A 21,724-nucleotide genomic window follows, 5' to 3' on the forward strand; every position below is an offset into this window, starting at 1 on the left:
CTCTAAGGCAAGTAATACTGTCACCAGGACAAAGTGGCAACCTATAGATTAGGAAAATGTCTTTACCAACCCTCCATCTAACAAAGGGCTAATATGCAATGTATACAAAGAATTCAGGAAGTTAAACTCCAGAGGATCAAATAACCCTACCAAAAATGGGGTACCGAGCTAAAGAGAATTCTAACTAAGGAATCTTGAATGGCTGAGATGCACCTAAAGAAATGTTCAACATCTTTAATCATCAGGAAAATACAAATCAAAATGACCCTGACATTATACCTCACACATGTCAGAATGGTTAAGGTTAAAAACCCAGGTGAGAGCAGATGCTGGCAAGGATGTGGAGAAGAGGAATACTCCTCCATTGCTGGTAGGATTGCAAGCTGATACAACCACTCTGGAAATCAGTCTAGCAGTTTCTCAGAAAATTGGACAGTACTACCTGGGGACCCACCTATACCACTGCTGGGCATATACCCATAGGATGTTCCAAAATATAAGAAGGACACATGCATCACTATGTTCATAGCAGCCTTATTTATAGCTGCCCGGAACTGGAAACAACCCAGATGCTCCTCAACAGAGCAGTGGATACAGAAAGTGTGGTTCTTTTACACAATGGAGTACTACTCAGCTGTTAAAAATAACTATGTCATGAAATTCCTATGCAAATAGATGAAACTTGAAAATATTGTTCTGAGTAATGGAAATCAGTCACAAAATAACACACCTGCTCTGTGCTCAATGATAAAGAAATACTGTGTATAAAGCTCAGAATACATGCCATAAAACACACAGAACATATGAAGCTCAAGAAGGAAGACCAAAGTGTGGATGTTTACTTAAGTCCTTCTTAGAAGGGGGAACAAAATTATCACGGGAGATAGACAGAGGGAGGGACTTGGGAAGAAGAGAGTCAGTAAACGGTAAAAGAGGGCAGAATGAGGTATAGGAGGAGTTGGGCTAGATATACAGAGGGTAAGTAAATTGAACAGAGGTGTATATCAGTGGGGGATTGGAAACTGGTGGTAGCTACCAGAAAGTCTCAGATGCCAGGCAAGCAAGAGATTCCCAGGGCTTAACTGAGGTGACTTTAGCTGAAACAAAGGGGAGAGAGAAGCTGTAAAGACCATACCCACAGATTAGCCACTGCCCTCAGTTAAGGATTGAGACCACCAACCATCTCAAAATTTTTAACCCAGAATTGCTCCTGATGAAAGGAAATACGGGACAAAGAATGGAGCAGAGAGGCCATGCAGAGACTACCCTACATGGGAATTCATCCCATATGCAGACACCAAACCCAGACAATATTGCTGATGAGAAAAGTGCATGTTGACAGGAATCTGATATACCTGTCTCCTGAAAGGCTCTGCCAGAGTCTGATCAGTGCAGATGAAAAGAATTCTATCAGTTTCAATGAAAATTAAAGCCAATAATCCCAAAATTATTCTTCAAAATAGAGACAAATGACCTGTCTAATTCATGTTATGAGGTCACAATTATCCACACCCCTAAACCACCTAAACCCAAATATGAAATAGAATTACAAACTAAATTGTCTTACAATCATAGATATAACAATTCTCAGTACACATACTTGCTAATAAAATACTAGAATACTCAAAAAGACTATCAAGTAAGACTTCATCCTTGAGAAGAAGAGATGGTTTGACATATATGAAACAATGTAATCCACAATATAAGCATAGAAAAAGATAGTATCACCATTATCATCTCATTAGAAGAGGCTGTTGCTGAAACGCAGCATTCTTTCATGAGGAAAGATTAGAAATATAAAGAAATATAAATATAAATATAATATAAATAATTAGAAATATAAAGAACTTTACTCAACATAATAAAAGTTATTTTAGATCAAACCCACAGGTCAAATCAACCTAAAGAGAAAATCTTAAAGCATTTTTTTCTAAAATCAGGAACAACAACAACAAAAAAAGAATGTCCACTCTCTTTATATTTATTCAATATAGTATTTGAGTCTATGCAGGATCAATGAGACAATTGAAGGAGATCAAAGCAATACAAGTAGGAAAGGAATATTTCTAAATATCCTTAATTGCAGATGATAAGATTCAATACATCAATGCCTAAAATTCCTACTAAATAACTTCAACAACTGATATCATTTTAAGAAAAGTACAAGTATTCAAGATTAACATGCAAAAATCAACAGGCTTTCTATATACAAATTACAACTGTACTGAGACAAAGTCAGAGCAACAATACCTTTCACAATATTAACAATAAAAAATCCATTGTAGGGTAACTCTGAACTAGTAAGTGAAAGACATAAAGACAAAAATTTAAGATATTGAAAAAATAAATTGAAGAATAAATCAGAAGGTGGAAAAAATCTCAATATTCACAGATCAACAGGATTAATATAGTGAAAAATTGTTATCCGACCAAAAGCAATCTACAGATTAAAATTCCATCACAATGAAGATTTTTCAGCTTTATATAAAAGAAACACAAGAAGCCATGATAGCTGAAACAATCCAGAATGATAAAAAATGGACAGGGATATAACTATAACTGAACTCAAATTGTACTACAGTAATAAAGTCAGGATGGTATTGACACGAAATCAAGCAGGCTGAAGAAGTCAAGTTATGACATTGTTCTCAAAATCACTTGAAGAATGAACATGAAGCCATTTCAACACTTTAGGTAAGGAGACATAATATTGGTAAAAAGTATCCTCATTGGTGGAGCAACAGTGAAGTTCATGATCCCAGCATAGTCTCCACAATCACAGGGTTTCCACAGTCTCATTGGGACTTCAAAGTCTATTACATCTGGAACTAGAAAGTATTGTCTATCTGTGTTTCAACTTTTATATAAATAAATGTGTATTATGTTTGCATGTGTGGGTGAATGAATATCAAAGTTAGCTGTTTATGTTGTTCAGAAGACTCCTCAAGATCTCCTGGGAGAGGAAATACAAGTGGTTGTTAGCACCCAAGATAGGTGCTAGGCATTCAACTCAAGTTTATGGCAAGAACTGCATGTTCTCTTAATTGCTGAGCCATTTATCAAGCCCTTTATTGCCTTTGTAAGAATTTCAAACACCAGCCAAGGTTCCAGGAATATCTGGGAATGTGCTCACAAAGTCTCAATCCTAACTCAGAATTATGGGCACCTGCAGGCTACAAAGAGATGTAAAGCCAATTTTATTTATCAATTAAACCATATGTGGGTTACTTATTCTCCAGAGATTTTTCACTAAACTAATAAATGTATTACAGGAAATAGTTCACACAGTAGCATTTAAAAAGGTGTACAAAGATGGAAAAATTGTGCTGATAATATGTTATGGACATGTGATGGTTATGTTGAAATAGGGTAGTTTTGATCAAAGGACTTGTATACATGTATGAAACCAAAACAATAAAAATGAGATCTAAGAGTATTCTTTTTTCTCCTATCATTTATGTTCTTTGTGGCAGATAGAAATGTCTTAATTACAATGCTGATTCATATTTTCATTTTAAATTTGAGATATTGGAGAGCAAAACCAGTGGTGAACTCTATCCAGCAGCACACTTTTTCAGTGATATGTAAATCTCTCCAAATGCAAGTCCAGCGATATCAGCCTCTTTGCTCATCTACTTCTACATGGACTTGATGCCTGTTGGACAATATCTGGTATTTTTATTTTATTCATTTTGTATTTTAACTTGTTAATATTTAATGTATAGCTGAGACTGGAGGAGAGTGACACAGCAAAGACATACATTCAAATTATAGTTTAATCTTTATCTCAATGGTGATTATCCAAAGACTAACTGACATTTATTCTCTAGGGTAATGTCTTTTGCATTCCCAAGATATACATAAAAGAAAATTTCAAGTGTATAAGCACTAGGATTGCTATGAACGCATATCCTTAATATTTGATTCTGTCAAGAAAATGTGTCATCATTATCCAGGACAGTGCATGGGCACAGGGAATAAAGCTGCCTATCATGCACAAATTGCAAGTCTACCAGCATTTGGGAGCCACTGTATAAGTCCCACAGATCCTCATGTCACTGGAGCCCTGGGAATGAGTTTCTATTACCTGCTGAGAAAGGCATGAAGTGGTCACTTTTCTTAAAGTTTCCATTGGCATCTAGAAAGTGGCCAGGGTCAAACACCTCTGGGTTGGGGAACTCCTTGCTGTCATGCAGCACTGATGTCAGTGATGTTATTACGGTTGTTCCCTGCAAACAACACACAACATAGAAACCAAAGTATAAATGTCTCGGGGTGCTAACCATTGTCCACCCTCTCCTCCATAGAGGACGTACAAAGAATATTAGATACATTTCAATACACGAATCATGGAAGGAGCAGGGAGGATTGTGGAATTGGCCAGAGTGGTGAGTAGGGTGCCTGCAGTGACATTTGAAGTCAGCATTGGGCATTTGGTGCTAATGCTGCTGACTTTTCTCTTGTCCTGCAGGTTTGTCTCATCCCCTGCTGCTCTAGTTTGTCAACTGATTTTCATAAGTCACAAGGGTCATGATTTCAAGTGGAGACTTGTTTCCTATGTGAAGAAAACAGGAAATCATTCATGCTGGTGAACAAGCAAGGTCTTCTAGAAAGACAATTTTTACTTATTTTTTCTCATGAATTCAGGTCTCACATGTCATGGATATAAGAGTTTTCTCTCACACACAGAGTTTATGTGTATAAAGACTCATGCAAATATTCAAATACTAGGGAGACTGTTGAAGGAAAGGAATTAATCATGTAGGTTAGGAACCAGTAGAATCCCTTTCCCATTTTTTATTTGTATTTATTCTTCTCTCATACAATTCATCCTGCCAGGGTACTCTCCTCCCTCCTCCCCCCCTCTACTTCTCCCATTCTACTCACTAACCTCCCTTTTTCACAAGATCCACTACCCTGCTCTTTGCCTTCAATAAAAATAAATAAATAATAAATAAATAAATAAATAACCTCTCCCCAAAATTGCCCCCTCAAGGATATCTACTGAAATTGTCACAACAAGATCTAATAGGACTTGGCATAAGCACTCATTTCAAAGCAGGATGAAGAAACATTGTAAGAAGAAAAGTCTTCTTTCTAAGAATAGCAGGGAAAAGAGAGACACATTCCACTCCCACTGTTAGAGCTCCTACTAGGACACAAATCCAAGCAACCATGAAGTATTTTCAGAGTCCCTAGGGCTGACCCATGCAGTCTCTAAAATTGCATGTACTATCTCTAAGTACCTGTAATCCTTGACTGGGGACAGAAAATGTCTTGTTCAGGCTCCTTGTCTCCCATTACTAGGAGTCCTCTCTAGTGTCCCCATTTTAGATCCCACGGAGTTTCTATTGTACTAGATTTCCATAAGCATTTCCAAACATTAACACATACTAGATAGCCATCTCTTCTCCTACACACTTGTTTTATCCTATTTGTTATTTAACCTGTCATGGTCTGTGAATTGTAGCATGATTATCTTTTATTTAATAGCTAGTACCCACTGATAAGTTAATACATACTATGTTTGTCTTTTTGGGTCTGGGTAACCTCACTCAGGATGAGTTTTTTTCTAGTTGCATCCATTTGCCTAAAAATTTCATGATGTCATTTTTGTAACATGTGATTGATACCCCACTCTATAAATATATCACAATGTTTTTATCCCTTTCTTAGGTGAGGGGCATCTAGGCTGTTTCCTATTTCTGGCTATTCTGATTAAAGCCACTATGATTATAACTGAGCAAGTGTTCTTGCGCTAGGATGGATTTTAGGTATATGATTAAAAGTGGAAAAGCTGAGTCTTGAAATAGATCAATCTAACTTTTCTGAGTAACTGCTGTATTCATTTCAATGATATTATCTTCCTGTGTAAGTTTGCATTCCCAACAGCAATATAGTAGTGTCCCCATGTGTTCACATCCTGGCCAGCATGAACTATCACTTATGCAATTGATCTTACCTATTCTGACAGTTGTGAGATGGAATCTTAGAGTAGTTTTGATTTGCATTTTCCTGAATGATAAGGATGCTGAACATTTCTATTCTTCAAGTGTTTCTCAACAATTAAAGTTTCCTCTACTGACAATTCTTGTTTATATTTGTACAGTCTTTTTTAAAAAAATAATTTCATTATTTTGTTGGTTGATGTCTAGTCTTTGTTTATATAGTTTAGCTATTAGTTCTCTGTCAGATGTGAAGTTTGTGAAAATTTTCTCATTTGTAAAGCTGTCATTTTGTATTGTTGACTATTTCCTTTGCCTTAAAGAAGCTTTTTACTTTCATGAGATCTCATTTATTAATTGTCAGTATTAGTGCCTGCAATATCAATGTTCTGTTTAAGAAATTCTCTCCTGTGCCAAGGCATTCAGGGCTATTCCCTCTTTCTTCTTCTATCAGGTTTACTGTGTCTGGCTGTATGGGGATGTGGATCCACATCTCCCCTGCTGATAAGCATGGCCTCTTGGGGAGGTGGACCATGGGAAGGTTGACTCTGCTTATTCCACACTGCTGCCAGGGCAAGTACTGTGCTGTAGAGAACACCAAGACACTGGTCCAGGGTAGGAAAGCACAACCTGAGATACGATGAAGCTGGGGCCTAGGACAATCTCTGACTGGACTTCAAGGAGCAGCTTGGAGTTGCAGAAGAGCTAAGAACAGAGTGGGGACACACAGACTGTGGACAATGTCTAGCCTGGGGCCTGGGCAAAGAGGAGCACTGACTGGTTCTAGTGGTGACTCTCCTTAGTTTGGTGGCAGTTGTGACTAGGAGCACAGATAGGCCTTCTACTGGAGAATTTAAAGTTGAAATTCTTTAAGCAAATGCCTTCTCTGAGGCTGTCTGAGGCAGAAATTGATGAAATACACAGTCTGTAGCTCTAAACTCTTTATTGACTCTTCACTGTGGAGAATGGATGTATGCTGTATGATACCCACTTCTTAGAGTGGACCTGAGATTAAATAACTTATGCAGGGTGGAAAGCCCTCTGGACCACTTGGTACCTCATTAGCATGGAGAACTCTGTTCTGGGCCTTCTTGACCATGGGTCACATTTCCTTCTGAAGGAGTGTGGCATGTGTTCCATGTCAGCAATCTGGCTGGGAGTAGGGAGTCACTTAAGTCTCAGGTCTGTGCCCATGAGTCTCCATTTCCCAACCTGCTCTACATTACCAAGGTTCCTGGCATGCTTTTACAATCCGAAATGGTAAGATAGTTGGTGCACTTGTACTTGCATTTTTGTAGGGTGATAAATATTGATCTGTTTGTATTCTAGACCAACACCATTTATTAAAGATATTTTCTTTTATTACTGTATGTTTCTGGATTCTTTATCAAAAGTCAGGTAGTCAAAGGTATGGGAATTTATATCTGGGTCTTCAATTTGATTCCACTAATCAGCATGTCTTTTCATATAATTACCATATGTTTCAATTGCTATTTCTCTGTATTAAAACTTGAAATAAGGAATGGTGATACCATTGGGTGTTCCTCTATTTGTCAGGATTATTTTAGCTATCAAAGGCTTTTTCTTATTCAATATGAAGTTGATAATTATAATTTTGAGGACTGGGGATAATGGTGTTGTAATTTTGACAGAGATTGCATTGAATATGTAGATATTTTTGGTAGATTGGACATTTTTACTATGTTAATTCTAGCAATCTGTGAGCATGGGAGATCTTTTCATCTTTGATATCTATTTGCTTCTTCAAAGAAATGAAGTTTATCATACAAGTTTTGTATTTACTTAGTTAAGGTTAGCTCAAAGTTTTAATATTTTTGTGATATATCTATAGTGATAGATATTGTTTCCCTATTTTCTTTCTCATTTCATTTTCATTTGTGTGAAGTAGGGTTATTGATTTTTTTGAAGTTAATCTCATATTCATTCATGTTCCTGAAATAGTTTGTTAGATATAGAAGTTACCTGTAGAATATCTGGTATTGCTTGTGCATGGTATTATATCAACTGCAAATAAATATAAACTGACTTCTTATTTTCCAATATAAATCCACTTGATTTCTTTCACTTATTTCATGATTGTGCTTAGTCAAGTTCCTGATTCTTGTGGAATTTCTTTGAGATTACATTCCTTTAATTTGAAGATAGGTATAGGCTTGATATAAATATCATTTATGTTTAGGTATGTGCCTTGGATCTCTAATGTCTCCCAGACTTTAATCATGGGTGGGTGTTGTTTTTGTCAAATAATTTTTCTGGCATCTAATGAGATGATCACAGGATTTCATCTTTCTATTCATTTGTAGGGTGGATTATTTGTCTACTATTTATACGTTGGACCATGCTTATATCTCTAGTATGCAGCCATTCATAATGGTGATCTTTTTAATCTCAACCTGGATTAAAGTTGCAAATACCTTATTGAATATTTTTATATCTATGTTAATAAAGGAAAGTGTTAACCTCCTTGGGCTGGAGTTTTCTTTCTAGTATCATCTATAAGACTGGGTTTGTACATAGTGTTTGAGTAAAACTTTATTAAAGAATATCTTGTTTTCTTTACGGTGACGGAAAGGTTTCCTAAATCTAATAATTTTGACTTACATCTTTGGTCTCTTAGGATTTGCAGTACAACCACACAGCCCCTTCTCCCTTTGAGAGTCCCCATTGATTAATCAGGTATAATTCATATACATCTATATTTATGTTATTTAATTTTCCCCTTGTACCTCTTAATATAATTTTTTGTTCAACATATTTATTATTTCAATTCATATGTTGAGAGGAAACTTTCATATCTGGTACAATATATTTCATGCCTGCTTCTTCCTTGTATTCTAAGAATCTCTGTTTTAACTTAGGAAAAATTTCTTCTGTGATTTAGGCAAACATATTTTGGTGGCTCTTTAGACTAATTTCTTCTATTCCTATTATTATTTGGTCAATTAACCTTTTCTTTTACAGAAGTATACATTTTTTTCTATTATATTGCCAATACCTGAAGTTCATACTTTCCAACTTGGTGGTGATGTTTGTGTCTGTGACTCCTATTTACATAGCTAGATTTTCCATTTTCAAAATTTTCTCTCGTGTTTTCTTCATTGTTTATATTTCCATTTACATCAGCTGTTTTTTCATTTGCTTGTTTTTATTTTTTGTTGGGAGGTGTTATTCTTGTCCTTTGCTAAAGGATTTATTTATTTCCTCCAACTTTTTGTTTGTCTTTTCTTCAATGTCTTTAAGGAATTTACTTACTTCTTTAAGGTCCTCTGTCTTCTTCACAATGCTAATACTGAGGTCTTTTTCTTGTGCTTTTACTCTATTAGAGTATTCCAAGCTTTCTGCAGTAGCCTAGTTGTGGTCTAATAATGAAATAATCCTTTGGCAATTAATTTCGTTCAAATTCTGGCATCTAGGCATGTAGATTTGGTGTGATTATATATTTAGGTACTGTTATACAGGTTTAGTGTAATTATATATCTAGGTGCTGATTTTTCCAGAAACTTAGATACATAGAATTATTCTAATATAGATTTATACCATCATCCTATAGCATAGCTAATATGATTCATTATTATATGCTAATTGTTTTATCCTTTAACTACAACTTAGTCTAATAAAATCATTTTCCAAATCATCTAAAGTCTTGGAAATTGACAGAGAAATGTTACAGTTACATTAACCATAAGTGGCATTAATATGCCTATATACCAGTTGTTCCTATTTACTCAGTCTTCTTTAACTCACAAGATTTATGTCAAACTCATAATTTCTCTAGATTATTCATTAATTAATAGTATAATCTACATTTTAAGTTTCTGCAGTACTTTCTCTACTCTGATGGCACACATATTCCAAATGCCCTGAATTACTTCTATAAAAATTTTATTCTATCAAATTTAGAAGTTAATAGCTGTACAAATTAGAGATTTCTGAAGTTCATCAATAATATTTTAATAGATCAATAATAACTTAAATGGTAATGAAGTATAAACATATGAAAAAAAGTATAGATAAAATGTTAACCAGAAGCCACCTGTATTCTGCATATATTTTCAAAGAAAACATTAGTAACTAGTAAAATACATGAGATTAGGTAAGATAAAAATCACATAATAATTCATTTCTATATACCATGTTTAAAAATAATAACAAAAGAATATTCATTGCTCAGTAAGGCTCAAAAGCTATATACAAGCTGTATCATTGAAAGAAAATTAATATGACTAAAATAAACCAAACATAAGTCAAAGTAGAATATGGACTTTTCATAAGTTGAAGAACTAAGCACATAAACTACTTCTAGTTATTTGAAGATTTTCCTTTCAATGATAAAAATTCCAAAAGGTATTGGTTGAATTCAACTCAAATTAGAAAATATACATGAGAAAATAAACAATCAATCTTTATTCAAGTAATCTGTGGAAGATAAAGCAAATGTCAGTTTGCTACTACCATGTCCCTTCCTCATTATAGCTTCTTTCTCAGTTATGAACCAGCATAAGCAATGGGAAGTGTGATGGAGAGGACTGGAATCACACTGAAACGGAGAACATCAAGAGCACCGAAGTGTAACAGAGAGAAACAAGCTTACCTTGGGGATGAAGTAGTTTCTGAACTTAGTGTCACAGATCACTTCATGCACTACACCATTCGGGCCAAGGTCAATGTATCGCTGGATTTCATGCACCATGGCATTTGTGTAAGGCATGAGGTTCCTGTCCTGCATACAGGGGCTCCGATGTCTCCCAATCACATTGTCAATCTCTTCCTGGACTTTAGCTGTATACAAGTAATGACAAATATTGGAATGGGAAAAATGTAGCCTGTATCTCCCATAAGTGTACATTGACCTAGGCCATGAAGAAAGTGGCCCAGAAGCATTTTGAACATACATTTTATGCTGAAGAGTGAAGTTAGATACATAGGATCATTCTAATATACATTTATACCATCATCCTATCACATAGCTAATATGGTTCATTATTTTAAGCTAATTGTTTTTATCCATGGTATCAAATAATATGAGATAAAATAAATATTGGTAACAATAAAATAGAGTACAATAAATTTGGCAATATTGACATTAACTAAAGATATCAGAAATAAGTTATTAAAATGGTGAATATATATAGTACTGATTTTAAAATTATGTATCTGAGGTCTTTGTGCAATTTTATTCTCCTTATCTTATTTTTAACTATCAGTGGTCAGGTTCATAACCAACAAACACTTAGAAATTCATTTTTATTTTAAACAACAACTGTTTATGTACTCAATCATACACAATATTTATTGAGATATTGGAAGCAGAAAAGAACATATCAGTTATGCCTATATTCTATTTATAAATACAAGTGTATAATGAACACGCATACATACCATATACATGTGAATGCCCACACATGCATCATTCGTAGATTACAATATTTGGTAATATAGACAAATTGTGGAAAGAGATATATAAATATGATTCCCTATTTCCAATATAAGAGTTTGTTTACATTATTGATATACTTTTTGATTAATGCATGCTGTTCACTATTGTTTTTAATTTTCTCTTTCATGAGTTATACTTATTTCCAAGTATTTCAGTGGATGTTCCAGCTCCTAGTATAAATGTGCACTGAATGAAGACACGAGAAGACACAGTACATCTGTGTTTTCCCTCATGCTGTGTTCATTCCTGTAGCATCTCCCAGGTAAATACCAAATCTGGGGCTCTCCAATTCTAGTACCCAGAACACTCCATGAAAGTGTCAACTTTGCTCATAGGCTATAAAGGTGTCTGGAGTAAATGGCTTTGTGGGAAGTTACTTTAGATGATTGAATGGAAAACCTCCTACAGGGTGTCATAAAGAAAGCAGAATAGGGAGCAAAATTACAGTTGAAGATACATCTTTACATTTTTGCTTTTCTATGCATTGGATAATCACCAGCTACTCTTGAGAAATCTGGTGTAGTTGCACTATTTTAAATGTATATTGGAAATAAACCTGAAAATCTTTGTGCTTTCATTCCATTCTTTACATTCTGGTGTTTATATTGTTATTTCTGATGGATATTTGGAAAATATGTGTTTGCAAATCACAGAGATTTTTATAGTGTAATACAGTCTGGTAGATTCAATTGTTGATACTCATGAAAGGGTGGAAAAAAGAGCTCTGAGACTCTACTCAACATTGGAGTTTTCTACTTACATCCTCTACATTATTCTTTCTGTGTCAACCATTCAATGTTCTTTTACACATGGATTTCTGTTTATTTTTAACAAAATTCTATGTTTTATGTGTTGGAAACTTCCACCAGAAGGGTGAAGTAATTAAGGGAATAGTGGGCAGAGCAGCCTCTGGTTCCCAACCTAGTTTTCTATTTGAAATTTTTAGAAACAAACAGGGACCCTTAGGGACACTGGAGAGGCACAGTATGGATTTGCTATTCTACAGCAATTCTTTAAGCATATTTTCTGCCACCATCTTCCAGGATCTCCCCCCTTCCCCATGACTATTGTATTATTCTTATATTATGGAATATTCTGTTGTTTACTGTTGTCTTTATTAGAAAGCCTAAATTATCTAATTCTGTCTTATAATTATGCTATTGTCACTTCTGTGGATATTCCACAGGATGGAGGGCATGTTTCATTAATGTGAAACACATGGTTCTATTTAAAAATAAAATTTTACAATGATGTTATTTGTAAAATGAAATTTTTGTTATATTTGCCAAAATATTGTTCATCAGACCTTTTATAGACCATGATAAAACTCTCTATTCTATAAATTTGACATTATAACGTTGACATCAAGGTCAATACAATTATAATAGAACAAATAATGTAAATTGCTTCACAAAATAAAAAAATCCCAGGAAATTGCATTAAATACTGGACTTTATATTATGCTTTAGTGAGCTGAGTTTTTTTTTTTTTTATCTACCCCAGAATTAGATTTATCACAAAGAAGAAAGCAACTGCAAGAATTCATCTGCTATGGAGGCTTGAATTAGAGGAAGAAGCATTATGTAACCATGGCCCAATATATGCTCAAGGTGCTTAGAATAGATCACCTGTCAGAGAACTCAAACAAAGTACTGGCCTTGTTGGCTTTTCAACAGCTAAGGTATCTTCATTTCAATCAGTCAACATTCTCATTAAAGCCAATGGGACAGAAAGTTAAATCCTGACATTTTGAATAACAACATGCAGGACACAATCTATGTCATCCTAGCAACTTTTAGGAATGCTGTGCTTCATCACCTGTGTCCTTACCTGTGATGTGTGGGTGTTTCATCAAGAGCAGGAGAGCAAATCTCATCGTTGAGCTTAAGGTCTCTGTCCCACCAAAAAACAGATCAGTCACCAATGATGCCAGGTGTTCAAGTGTATAGTTCATGTGCTCAATGGCCTTTTCCTAAGAATGGTTTGATACCATTATCTGATAAATATTGCCTTTGCACAATCAACTGTAATTGAATAAACAATTTTTGACAAATCTATATTGTTGATAACACAGAATCTAGAACGTTCATCAGTGGCAAAAACTATCATAGCATTTCAAAAATTTTGGTGAAGATGGTCTAAACTTTACTTTGCACACTTACTTTCCCTGTTTGTCAAAATTGCATACTCAAGACTATGTTCTTTGGTTGTGTGTGTGTGTGTGTGTGTGTGTGTGTGTGTGTGTGTAGGGGGGGTGGGTGTGGGTGTGTCTGTGTGTCTTTTTGCCTGTGTGTGTGTGTTTGTGTGTGTGTACACAATGGATAATGAGTCTACAGAAAATATGAAGACAAACTTATTTTGTTTGTTGTCTATTCCTATTAAACCACATGTAAGAAAGATTTATGTTTCATCTCATCTGAACACAAAGAGACACATTTATTCAAAGAAAGCCTACACAGTAAACATTGTAAGAATATTGAAAGGCACTTGACTCTAATGCTTTCCATCTCCTTCACTATATCAATATTGGGTTACAATGAGTTTCTTTGTACCTGAGTTCTATAGATCCTTTATATTTTTAAGGCATCCATAGATAGACTTTCCCCTACTGGTTAGGAAACACAATTTGATTTAGTACAAATAGGAAAATTGGAGCCATTGTGCTATCGGTTCAAGTCTGTATGAATAATTTCCTTTAATTTGTTCTCAAAGTTTTTTTATGGACAAACAATAGCTGCAGGCTCTGCACAAAGTTCAAATTTTATAAACAATGTGATGAATCACTCCTAGCAAGATTAGTTATATTCACAGGCAGTATAACCAGGCTCCACTCGATATGAAAGGCAATTGTCAATATGATCTTTATAAAATGTAAGGGTTGATAACTTATATGTTAAAGATATTCTAAGTCATAAAGACAGAACATGACACATTTGTGACCTGCATAAGATAAGCAGAGAAGGTGAGGAATGCAGGTAACAAAGCTGCAAAGATGATGTGCTACAAGATTGTCAACAAGGTTATAGCTTTAAGTGTTAAGGCAGGAGCAGAAATAGAACATAATTATTTTCTAGCTGTAATCTTGAGATCCTCGTGATCCCTAGATGGCCTTCAGGGCATCTAATATTTTATAACCAACACTAGAAAAAGCACTAGCATTCTCTGTATTGATACCAACAAGACAAAGATACTCATCTCCCTTTGTAATGTAGCTACATGGATTTATCTAACCATAAATGTGGCATTTATGTCTTGAAAACATCTTCAATAAATGGTGTTGGTCTAACTGGTGGTCTGTACATAGGAGAATGAATATACATCCATATTTATCCATTTACAAAAAGCTCAAGTCAACATGAATCAAGGTCTTCAACATAAAACCAGATATACTGAATCACTTTTTTTTGTTCTTTCTTTTTTATTTATATATTTTATTAATTAAATATTTTCTTTATTTATATTTCAAATGTTATCCCTTTTCCTAGTTTCGTCTTCACAAATCCCCTATCCCCTCCACCTCCCCCTTCTCCTCCACCCATCCACTCCTGCCCCATGGCCCTGGCATTCTCCTATACTGGGGCATAGATCCTTCATAAGACCAAGAGCCTCTTTCCCATTGATGGCTGACTAGGCTATCCTTTGCTACATATACAGGTAGATACATGAGTCTCACCATGTGACTTCTTTGATTTATTTTGCTGACAGGAGCCTGATATGGCAGTCTCCTGAGAGTCTCTACCAGTGCCTGTCAAATATGGATGTGCACAGTCATTGGATGTGCATTGGACAGAGCACAGTTACCCCAATGAAAGAGCTAGAGAATGTACCCAAGGAGGTGAAGGGGTTTGCAGCCCTATAGGAGAACCAACAATATGAACTAATCAGTATCCCCAGAGCTCCCTGGACTGAATCACTTTTTATTAATCATTTTATTTGTTTATATTTAAAATTTTATCCCCCTTTCTAGTTTCTCATCTGTCAGTTCTCCATCCCATTTCCCTCTACTTTCTCCCAATTAGGGTGCACCCATCCATCCACTGACTCCCACCTCACACCTCTGGAATCCCCCTTCTCTGGGGAATCAAGTTTCCACAAGACCAAGTCCCTCCTCTCTCACTGATGACAGATGAGGCAGTCCTCAGGTACAAATGTAGTGGGACCCAAGGACTAGCTCATGTATATACTTTGGTTGACGATTTAGTTCCTGAGAGTTCTAAGGGGTCCTGGGAATTGATACTGTAGTTCTAATTGGTTAGCAATCCCATTCATCTCCTAAAGCCCTTCCCCTGACCCTTTCATTATGGTCCTCAGGCACAGTCCAATTGTTGGCTGTGAGCGACTGCATTGGTCTTAGTCAGGTGCTGGCAGAGCCTCTTAGAAGACAGGAATACAAGGTTCCCATCTGTAAACACATCATTTTCAGTAGAGGAAAGCTACTGATTTGTTTGAGTTAATTTTATATTCAGTCACTTTGATGAAGTTGTTTATCGGGTTTACGAGTTCTCTGGTGGAATTTTTGTGGTCACTTAAGTATACTATCATATCATCCGCAAATAGTGATAGTTTGACTTCTTCCTTTTCTCTTTGTATCACTTTGACCTCCTTTGGTTGCCTAATTACTCCATCTAGGACATCCAGTACTATATTGAAGAGGTAGGGAGAGAGTGGGCAGCCATCCAGAGACTGCCCCACCTGGGTATCCATTACATATAGAGAAACAAAACCCAGATACTATTGCAGATGCCAAAATACTTGCTCACAGGAGCCTGATATAGCTGTCTCCTCAGAGGCTCTGTCACAGCCTGACAAATAGGAAGATGGAGGAGTTAGAGAAAGGAATGAAGGAGTTGAAGGGTTTTGCAACCTCATAGGAAGAACAACAATATCAAACAACCAAATACCCTCATCCCAGCCAGAGCTCCCAAGGACTAAACCACTAACAAAAGAGTACACATGGAGCAACCCATGGCTCCAGCCGCATGTTTTGCAGAGGATGACCTTGTTTCAGACATCAGTGGGAGGAGAGGCCCTTAGCCCTATGAAGGCTCGATGCCTCACTATAGGTGATTGACAGGACAGGGTGGCAGGAGTGGGTGAATAGGTGGGGAAACATCCTCATAGAAGCAGTGCTAGGTAAGATGGGATAGGGGTTTTCTGGAGTATAAACTGGAAAAGGGGGTAACATTTGAAATGTACTTAAATAAAACATACAATAAAATAATAATAATGATGAAAAGTTTTCCTGCTCTCTTTATGTCCTAAACTTGCTCTCTCTTCCTGCTTTTGCTCTCTCCCCTTGCTCTCAATGCACTTACTCGCAATTTATTTAACTATGAATTCTTTAACTCCCCATGCCTTTGCAATGTAATCTTCCCCAATCTTTTGTAACTTTTCTAGGAGAATAGATCACATGGTTATTCCAAGTACTCTTTAATATTTTTTAATAAAAGTTCACTAGATGTGCAAACATAAATTCATATCATGAATTGAATAAGTTTACAAAAGAGAATTTTTAAAAGCATATCCCTTAAAAGTGGTTATCTGATAAACATTCATTATCTTTCACAAGATGAATAGGTTCATTGAAAGTTAAAATCCATAAATTTTGTGACTATGGTATTATTAAAGTTTTCAATAGATAAACCCAGCCAATTTTGTATCTTCTGTCCTTGCACTTATAATAAATCCTTTCTTTCCTTAATTTCCTAATATCATTTTAGGAATACTTATAAAATCTTCATTAAGTATTAAGAAATTATCCCTTTGTATATAGTATCTCTACAAAAGAGTACACCTTTGTTGTTATACAAAGGGGTGGATAATAATTAGTTATATATATGAGGAGCAAATTAATATCAAAAAAATTTTCCTTGAATGAAATCTTCTTACCCTAGCCTAAAGAACCAAAACCATCATAGGTTTGCAGTTCATGGTAGAACCATATTAGGAAGATTACATGCTAACTTTTAACTTCTCCAAAATGACTCCTGGCAATTTATAAAATATAGTGTTACTCACCTTTTCAAAATGATTAATAAAGTTTAAAAATATTTATGTTTAGAATACTTGAAAACTATATATATAGGATCACTGTAATATAATCATGTTCAATGATCAAGTCAGCTTCATTACAGAGATGTAACACTTCTATCAAGATATAAAAAGCTTTGATCTCCAGATTATGCAGACTTATATGTAATAAAAACTGCCTTACACATGGTATAACAATTTAGAAATAAAAAGTAAAGGATCTTATTGCTATTAAAATATACATTATCTTTTTAAAACTTCAGTTTTTTCACAATAGCAAATATGAAATTACAGTTTGAAGGAGAAACCTCATTATTTGAGATGTGTGCACAGAAAAGGAAAACATACCATCAAGTAATGTCTGCATAGATATTCATAGATAAATAACTCAGAGAAATCTAAGGTAGAAATAATGGAAAGATACATGGATAATATATAAGTGCATTGCAGTTTCCATGCTTGTAAAATTAAGTTTGTTATATCAGAAAAAGACAGTACAGAAAGAAGTTGGCAGATTAAGGGAAATCTCTAAAGATTACCAGTTTGTCTGCTCCTCTGAATCCACCATAGTCTGAAGGCTTCCCAAGAGTTTCATTGCACACAGGGCAGCCAATAGGGGGTCCCAAACAGCTGCAGCAGATGGGAGTCTTGATGAGGTCCAGTGGACTTGGGACTCATCACTTCTCATACCACTGGTCCCCTGAATTCTACTCCCCTTCTAGCCTAAACTTTCTGTAGGGATAGACTACCATCTTGCATGCTCCTCTGAAGAAATTAGAGTCTCAAGGCTTCCCAGGAATTCCACTGCTAGCAGGACAATACACACCATAGCCAGGTAGGAGTTCCACTGCATGCAAAGTGACAGACCACATAGTCTGAAGTTTCCCAAGAGAAGAGGGCACACAGGGCAACAGTTGAAATGCTCTTTTGAAGACCCATCAGTCTTCAGGCATCCCAGGAGATGTGCAGCAGCCAGGAAAACAGATTATCGGATTGAAGACACCACATTCTGAAGGCCTCCCTGAAAAGCCACTGTAGTCAGGGCAACAGGTCAATGGCATTCATTCCCCTATGAAGAACCCACAGTCCAAAGTCCTCACAGGAGGTCTGCTACAGCCAGAGCCATAAGTCTGCCAGGAAACCTGCAGCAACCAAGGGACACAAGAGGCAGCCTCCAGACAGAGACATCCAGACCAGCTAACACCAGGAATAACAAGATGGTGAGTGTTAAACACAAGACCATAAGCAGCAGAAGCCAATATACTTTAGAATAAACTGAACCCATTACTCCTAAAAAGGCAAACCCTGGATACACCAAAACACCTGATTATTAGGAAGCTGACATAAAATCCTATATCATGAAAATAATAGAGTCATTTAAGGAGGATATAAATAACTCACAATACTGTAAAACATGTATAAACAGGTGGAAGCATGTAAAGAGGAAACAAATAAATCCCTTAAAGAAAAAGAGGAAAAGAAAATCAAACAAGAGAAAGAATTTTAAAAACTGTCCAAAGACCTAAAAGGAAGTAAAAGCAATTAAGAAAACAAAAATGGATGCAGCTCTGGAAGTAGAAAACCTAAGAAAGAGTTCAGGAACTACAAATGTAAGCACCACTGACAGAATACAAGAGATAGAAGAGAGAATCTCACTCATAGAAGATACCTTAGAAGATATTGCCACAAGTCAATGAAAATACAGATCATAATATACTCCTAAGCCAAAAAGATCTAGGAAATCTAGGACACAATGAAAGGACCAAATATTAGTATAGCAGGAATAGAGGACAGCAAAGATTCCCAGCTCAAAGGACACAAGCACTCATTCAACAAAATCATAGAAGAACAATACCCCAACCTAAAGAAAGAGATAGCCATATATGTACAAAAAGCCTACAGAACACCAAATAGATGGGACAAGAAAGAAAATGTTTTTGTTATATAGTAATCAAAATACTAAATTCAGAGAACAAAGAAAGAATATTAAAAACTTCAAGAGAACAAAGAGCTGAAGAAGCGGGACTACAGAAATTCAAATGACCCCATTAAAAATGGGGTACAGAGCTAAACAAAGAATTATCAAGTGAGGAATAATGAAGAGCTGAGAAGCACCTGAAAAAATGTTCAACAACCTTAATCATCAGGGAAATGCAAATGAAAACAACCTTGAGATTCCACCTCATGCCAGTCAGAATGGCTAAGATCAAAAATTCAGGTGACAGCAGATGCTGGCAAGGACGTGGATAAAGAGGAACACTCCTCCATTGCTGGTGGGATTGCAAAATCGTACAACCACTCTGGAAGTCAGTCTGTCAGTTCCTCAGAAAATTGGACATAGTACTACCGTTCGAAGATCCAGCAATACCTCTCCTGGGCATATACCCAGAAGTTGTTCCAATGGGTAATAAAGACACATGCTCCCCTATGTTCATAGCAGCCTTATTTATAATAGCCAGAAGCTGGAAAAAACCCAGATGTCCCTCAACAGAAGAATGGATACAGAAAATGTGGTACACTTACACAACGGAGTACTACTCAGATATTAAAAACAATGAAATATGAAATTCTTTGGCAAATGGATGTATCTGGAGGATATCATCCTTAGTGATGTAACCCAGTCACAAAAGAAGTCACTTGATATGTACTCACTGATAAATGGATATTAGCCCAGAAACTTAGAATACCCAAGATACATTATGCAAAACACAAGAAAATCAAGAAAAAGGAAGACCAATGTGTGGATACTTCATTCCTCCTTAGAATAGGGGAAAAAATAACCATGGAAGGAGTTACAGAGACAAAGTTTGGAGATAAGATAAAAGGATGGACCATCCAGAGACTACCCCACCCAGGGATCCATCCCATTATCAGCCACCAAACCCAGACTCTATTGCATATGCCAGCAAGATTTTTCTGAATGGATCCTGATATAGCTGTCTTATGTAAGGCTAAGATAGTGCCTGGCAAATACAGAAGTGGATGTTCATGGTCATCTACAGGATGGAACACAGGGCCCCCCTATGGAGATGCTAGAGAAAGGACCGAAGGAGCTCAAGGGGTCTGCAACCCTATAGGTGGAACAAAAATATGAACTAACCAGTACACCCCAGAGCTCATGTCTTTAGCTGCATATGAAGTAAAGATGGCCTAGTCGGCCATCATTGAGAAGAGAGGTCGCTTGGTCTTGCAAACTTTATATACCCCAGTAGAGGGGAATGTCAAGGCCAAGAAGTGGGAGTGGCTGTGTAGGGGAACAGGGCAGGGGGAGTGTATAGGGAGCTTTTGTGATAGCATTTGAAATGTAAATAAAGGAATTATCTAATAAAAAAAGAACTGCAAGAGAAAAACGGCCACATAACATATAAAGGCAGACCTATGAGAATTACACCAGACTTCAGAACAGAGAAAATAATAGCCAAGAAACCTGGAATGAGATCACACATATGATAAGAGAACATGAATGCCATGAATACTGTATCCAAAAACACTGTCTATCTTCTGTGCTATCTCAGGAGAGGGCCCCAAAGTCCCCAGAGGACTCTCCAAGCTGCAGGCAAACTAGCATAGCCAGAACCTTAAGGTCACTGGTGAGTGGATCAAAACTTCTGTTCCAAAACACCCAGAGGGTCTCATGCTAACAGCAACAGGGTCAAAGGACAAAGTCAGGCCCTAGCACAGCCAACATCTTGGGATCACTGAGACCAGCCTACACAGGAAAGCATGTGGGCAGCAGAAGCAACAGAGCTTCTTGGACAGGGTCTCTTCAGGCCTTTATCCTCGGCCAGGAGACAGAGCTGAGACCCAGACCCCTTACCACCTTCCCTGCCAGAGGAGAGTCAACCTCCAGGGAGGGCTCTGAAGCCAGGAATCAGGAAGTAGATCTGATTCCAGACTTCTGTGCACTTTCCCTGCAAGAGGAGAGTGTGTCTGCAGAGAGTGTTGTGACCACTGGGATACAGGAGAGATTTGGTCTCCCAGGGGGGCTGACAGAGGTTAAAGAATCACAGGAAGAACAAGCTTCAGCCAGAAACAGCTAGAACATCTAACACCAGAGATTACCAGATGGCAAAAGGCAAAAGGCAAAAGAAAGAATCTGACTAAAAGAAACCAAGATGATTGGGCATCATCAGAAATCAGTATGCCCACCACAGCAAGTCCTGTATACCCCAACACACCCGAAAAGCAAGATTCAGATAAAAAAAAAAAATCTAATGTGATGCTGGTAGAGGAATTTAAAAAGGGCATTAATAACTCACTTAAAGAAATACAGGAGTACACTGCTAAACAT

At 36.5% G+C, this 21,724-nt stretch overlaps 1 protein-coding gene across 1 annotated transcript; it reads right to left on the reverse strand.

Moving 5' to 3' along the window:
* Positions 1-4,087: 4,087 nt before the first annotated feature.
* LOC110315371 (cytochrome P450 2C40-like) lies at positions 4,088-13,371 on the reverse strand (the record flags this gene model as incomplete). The annotated part of the gene is made up of 3 exons (XM_021189448.1): positions 13,234-13,371; positions 10,558-10,745; positions 4,088-4,229 (listed from the first exon to the last, which is right to left on the reverse strand). Coding segments are annotated over exons 1-3 (454 nt in total), but the record flags the coding sequence as incomplete, so codon positions are not given.
* Between the last annotated feature and the right edge of the window lie 8,353 nt (positions 13,372-21,724).

The sequence above is a fragment of the Mus pahari genome, unplaced genomic scaffold, assembly GCF_900095145.1.
Source record: "Mus pahari unplaced genomic scaffold, PAHARI_EIJ_v1.1 scaffold_11740_1, whole genome shotgun sequence".
NCBI lineage: Eukaryota > Metazoa > Chordata > Mammalia > Rodentia > Muridae > Mus > Mus pahari.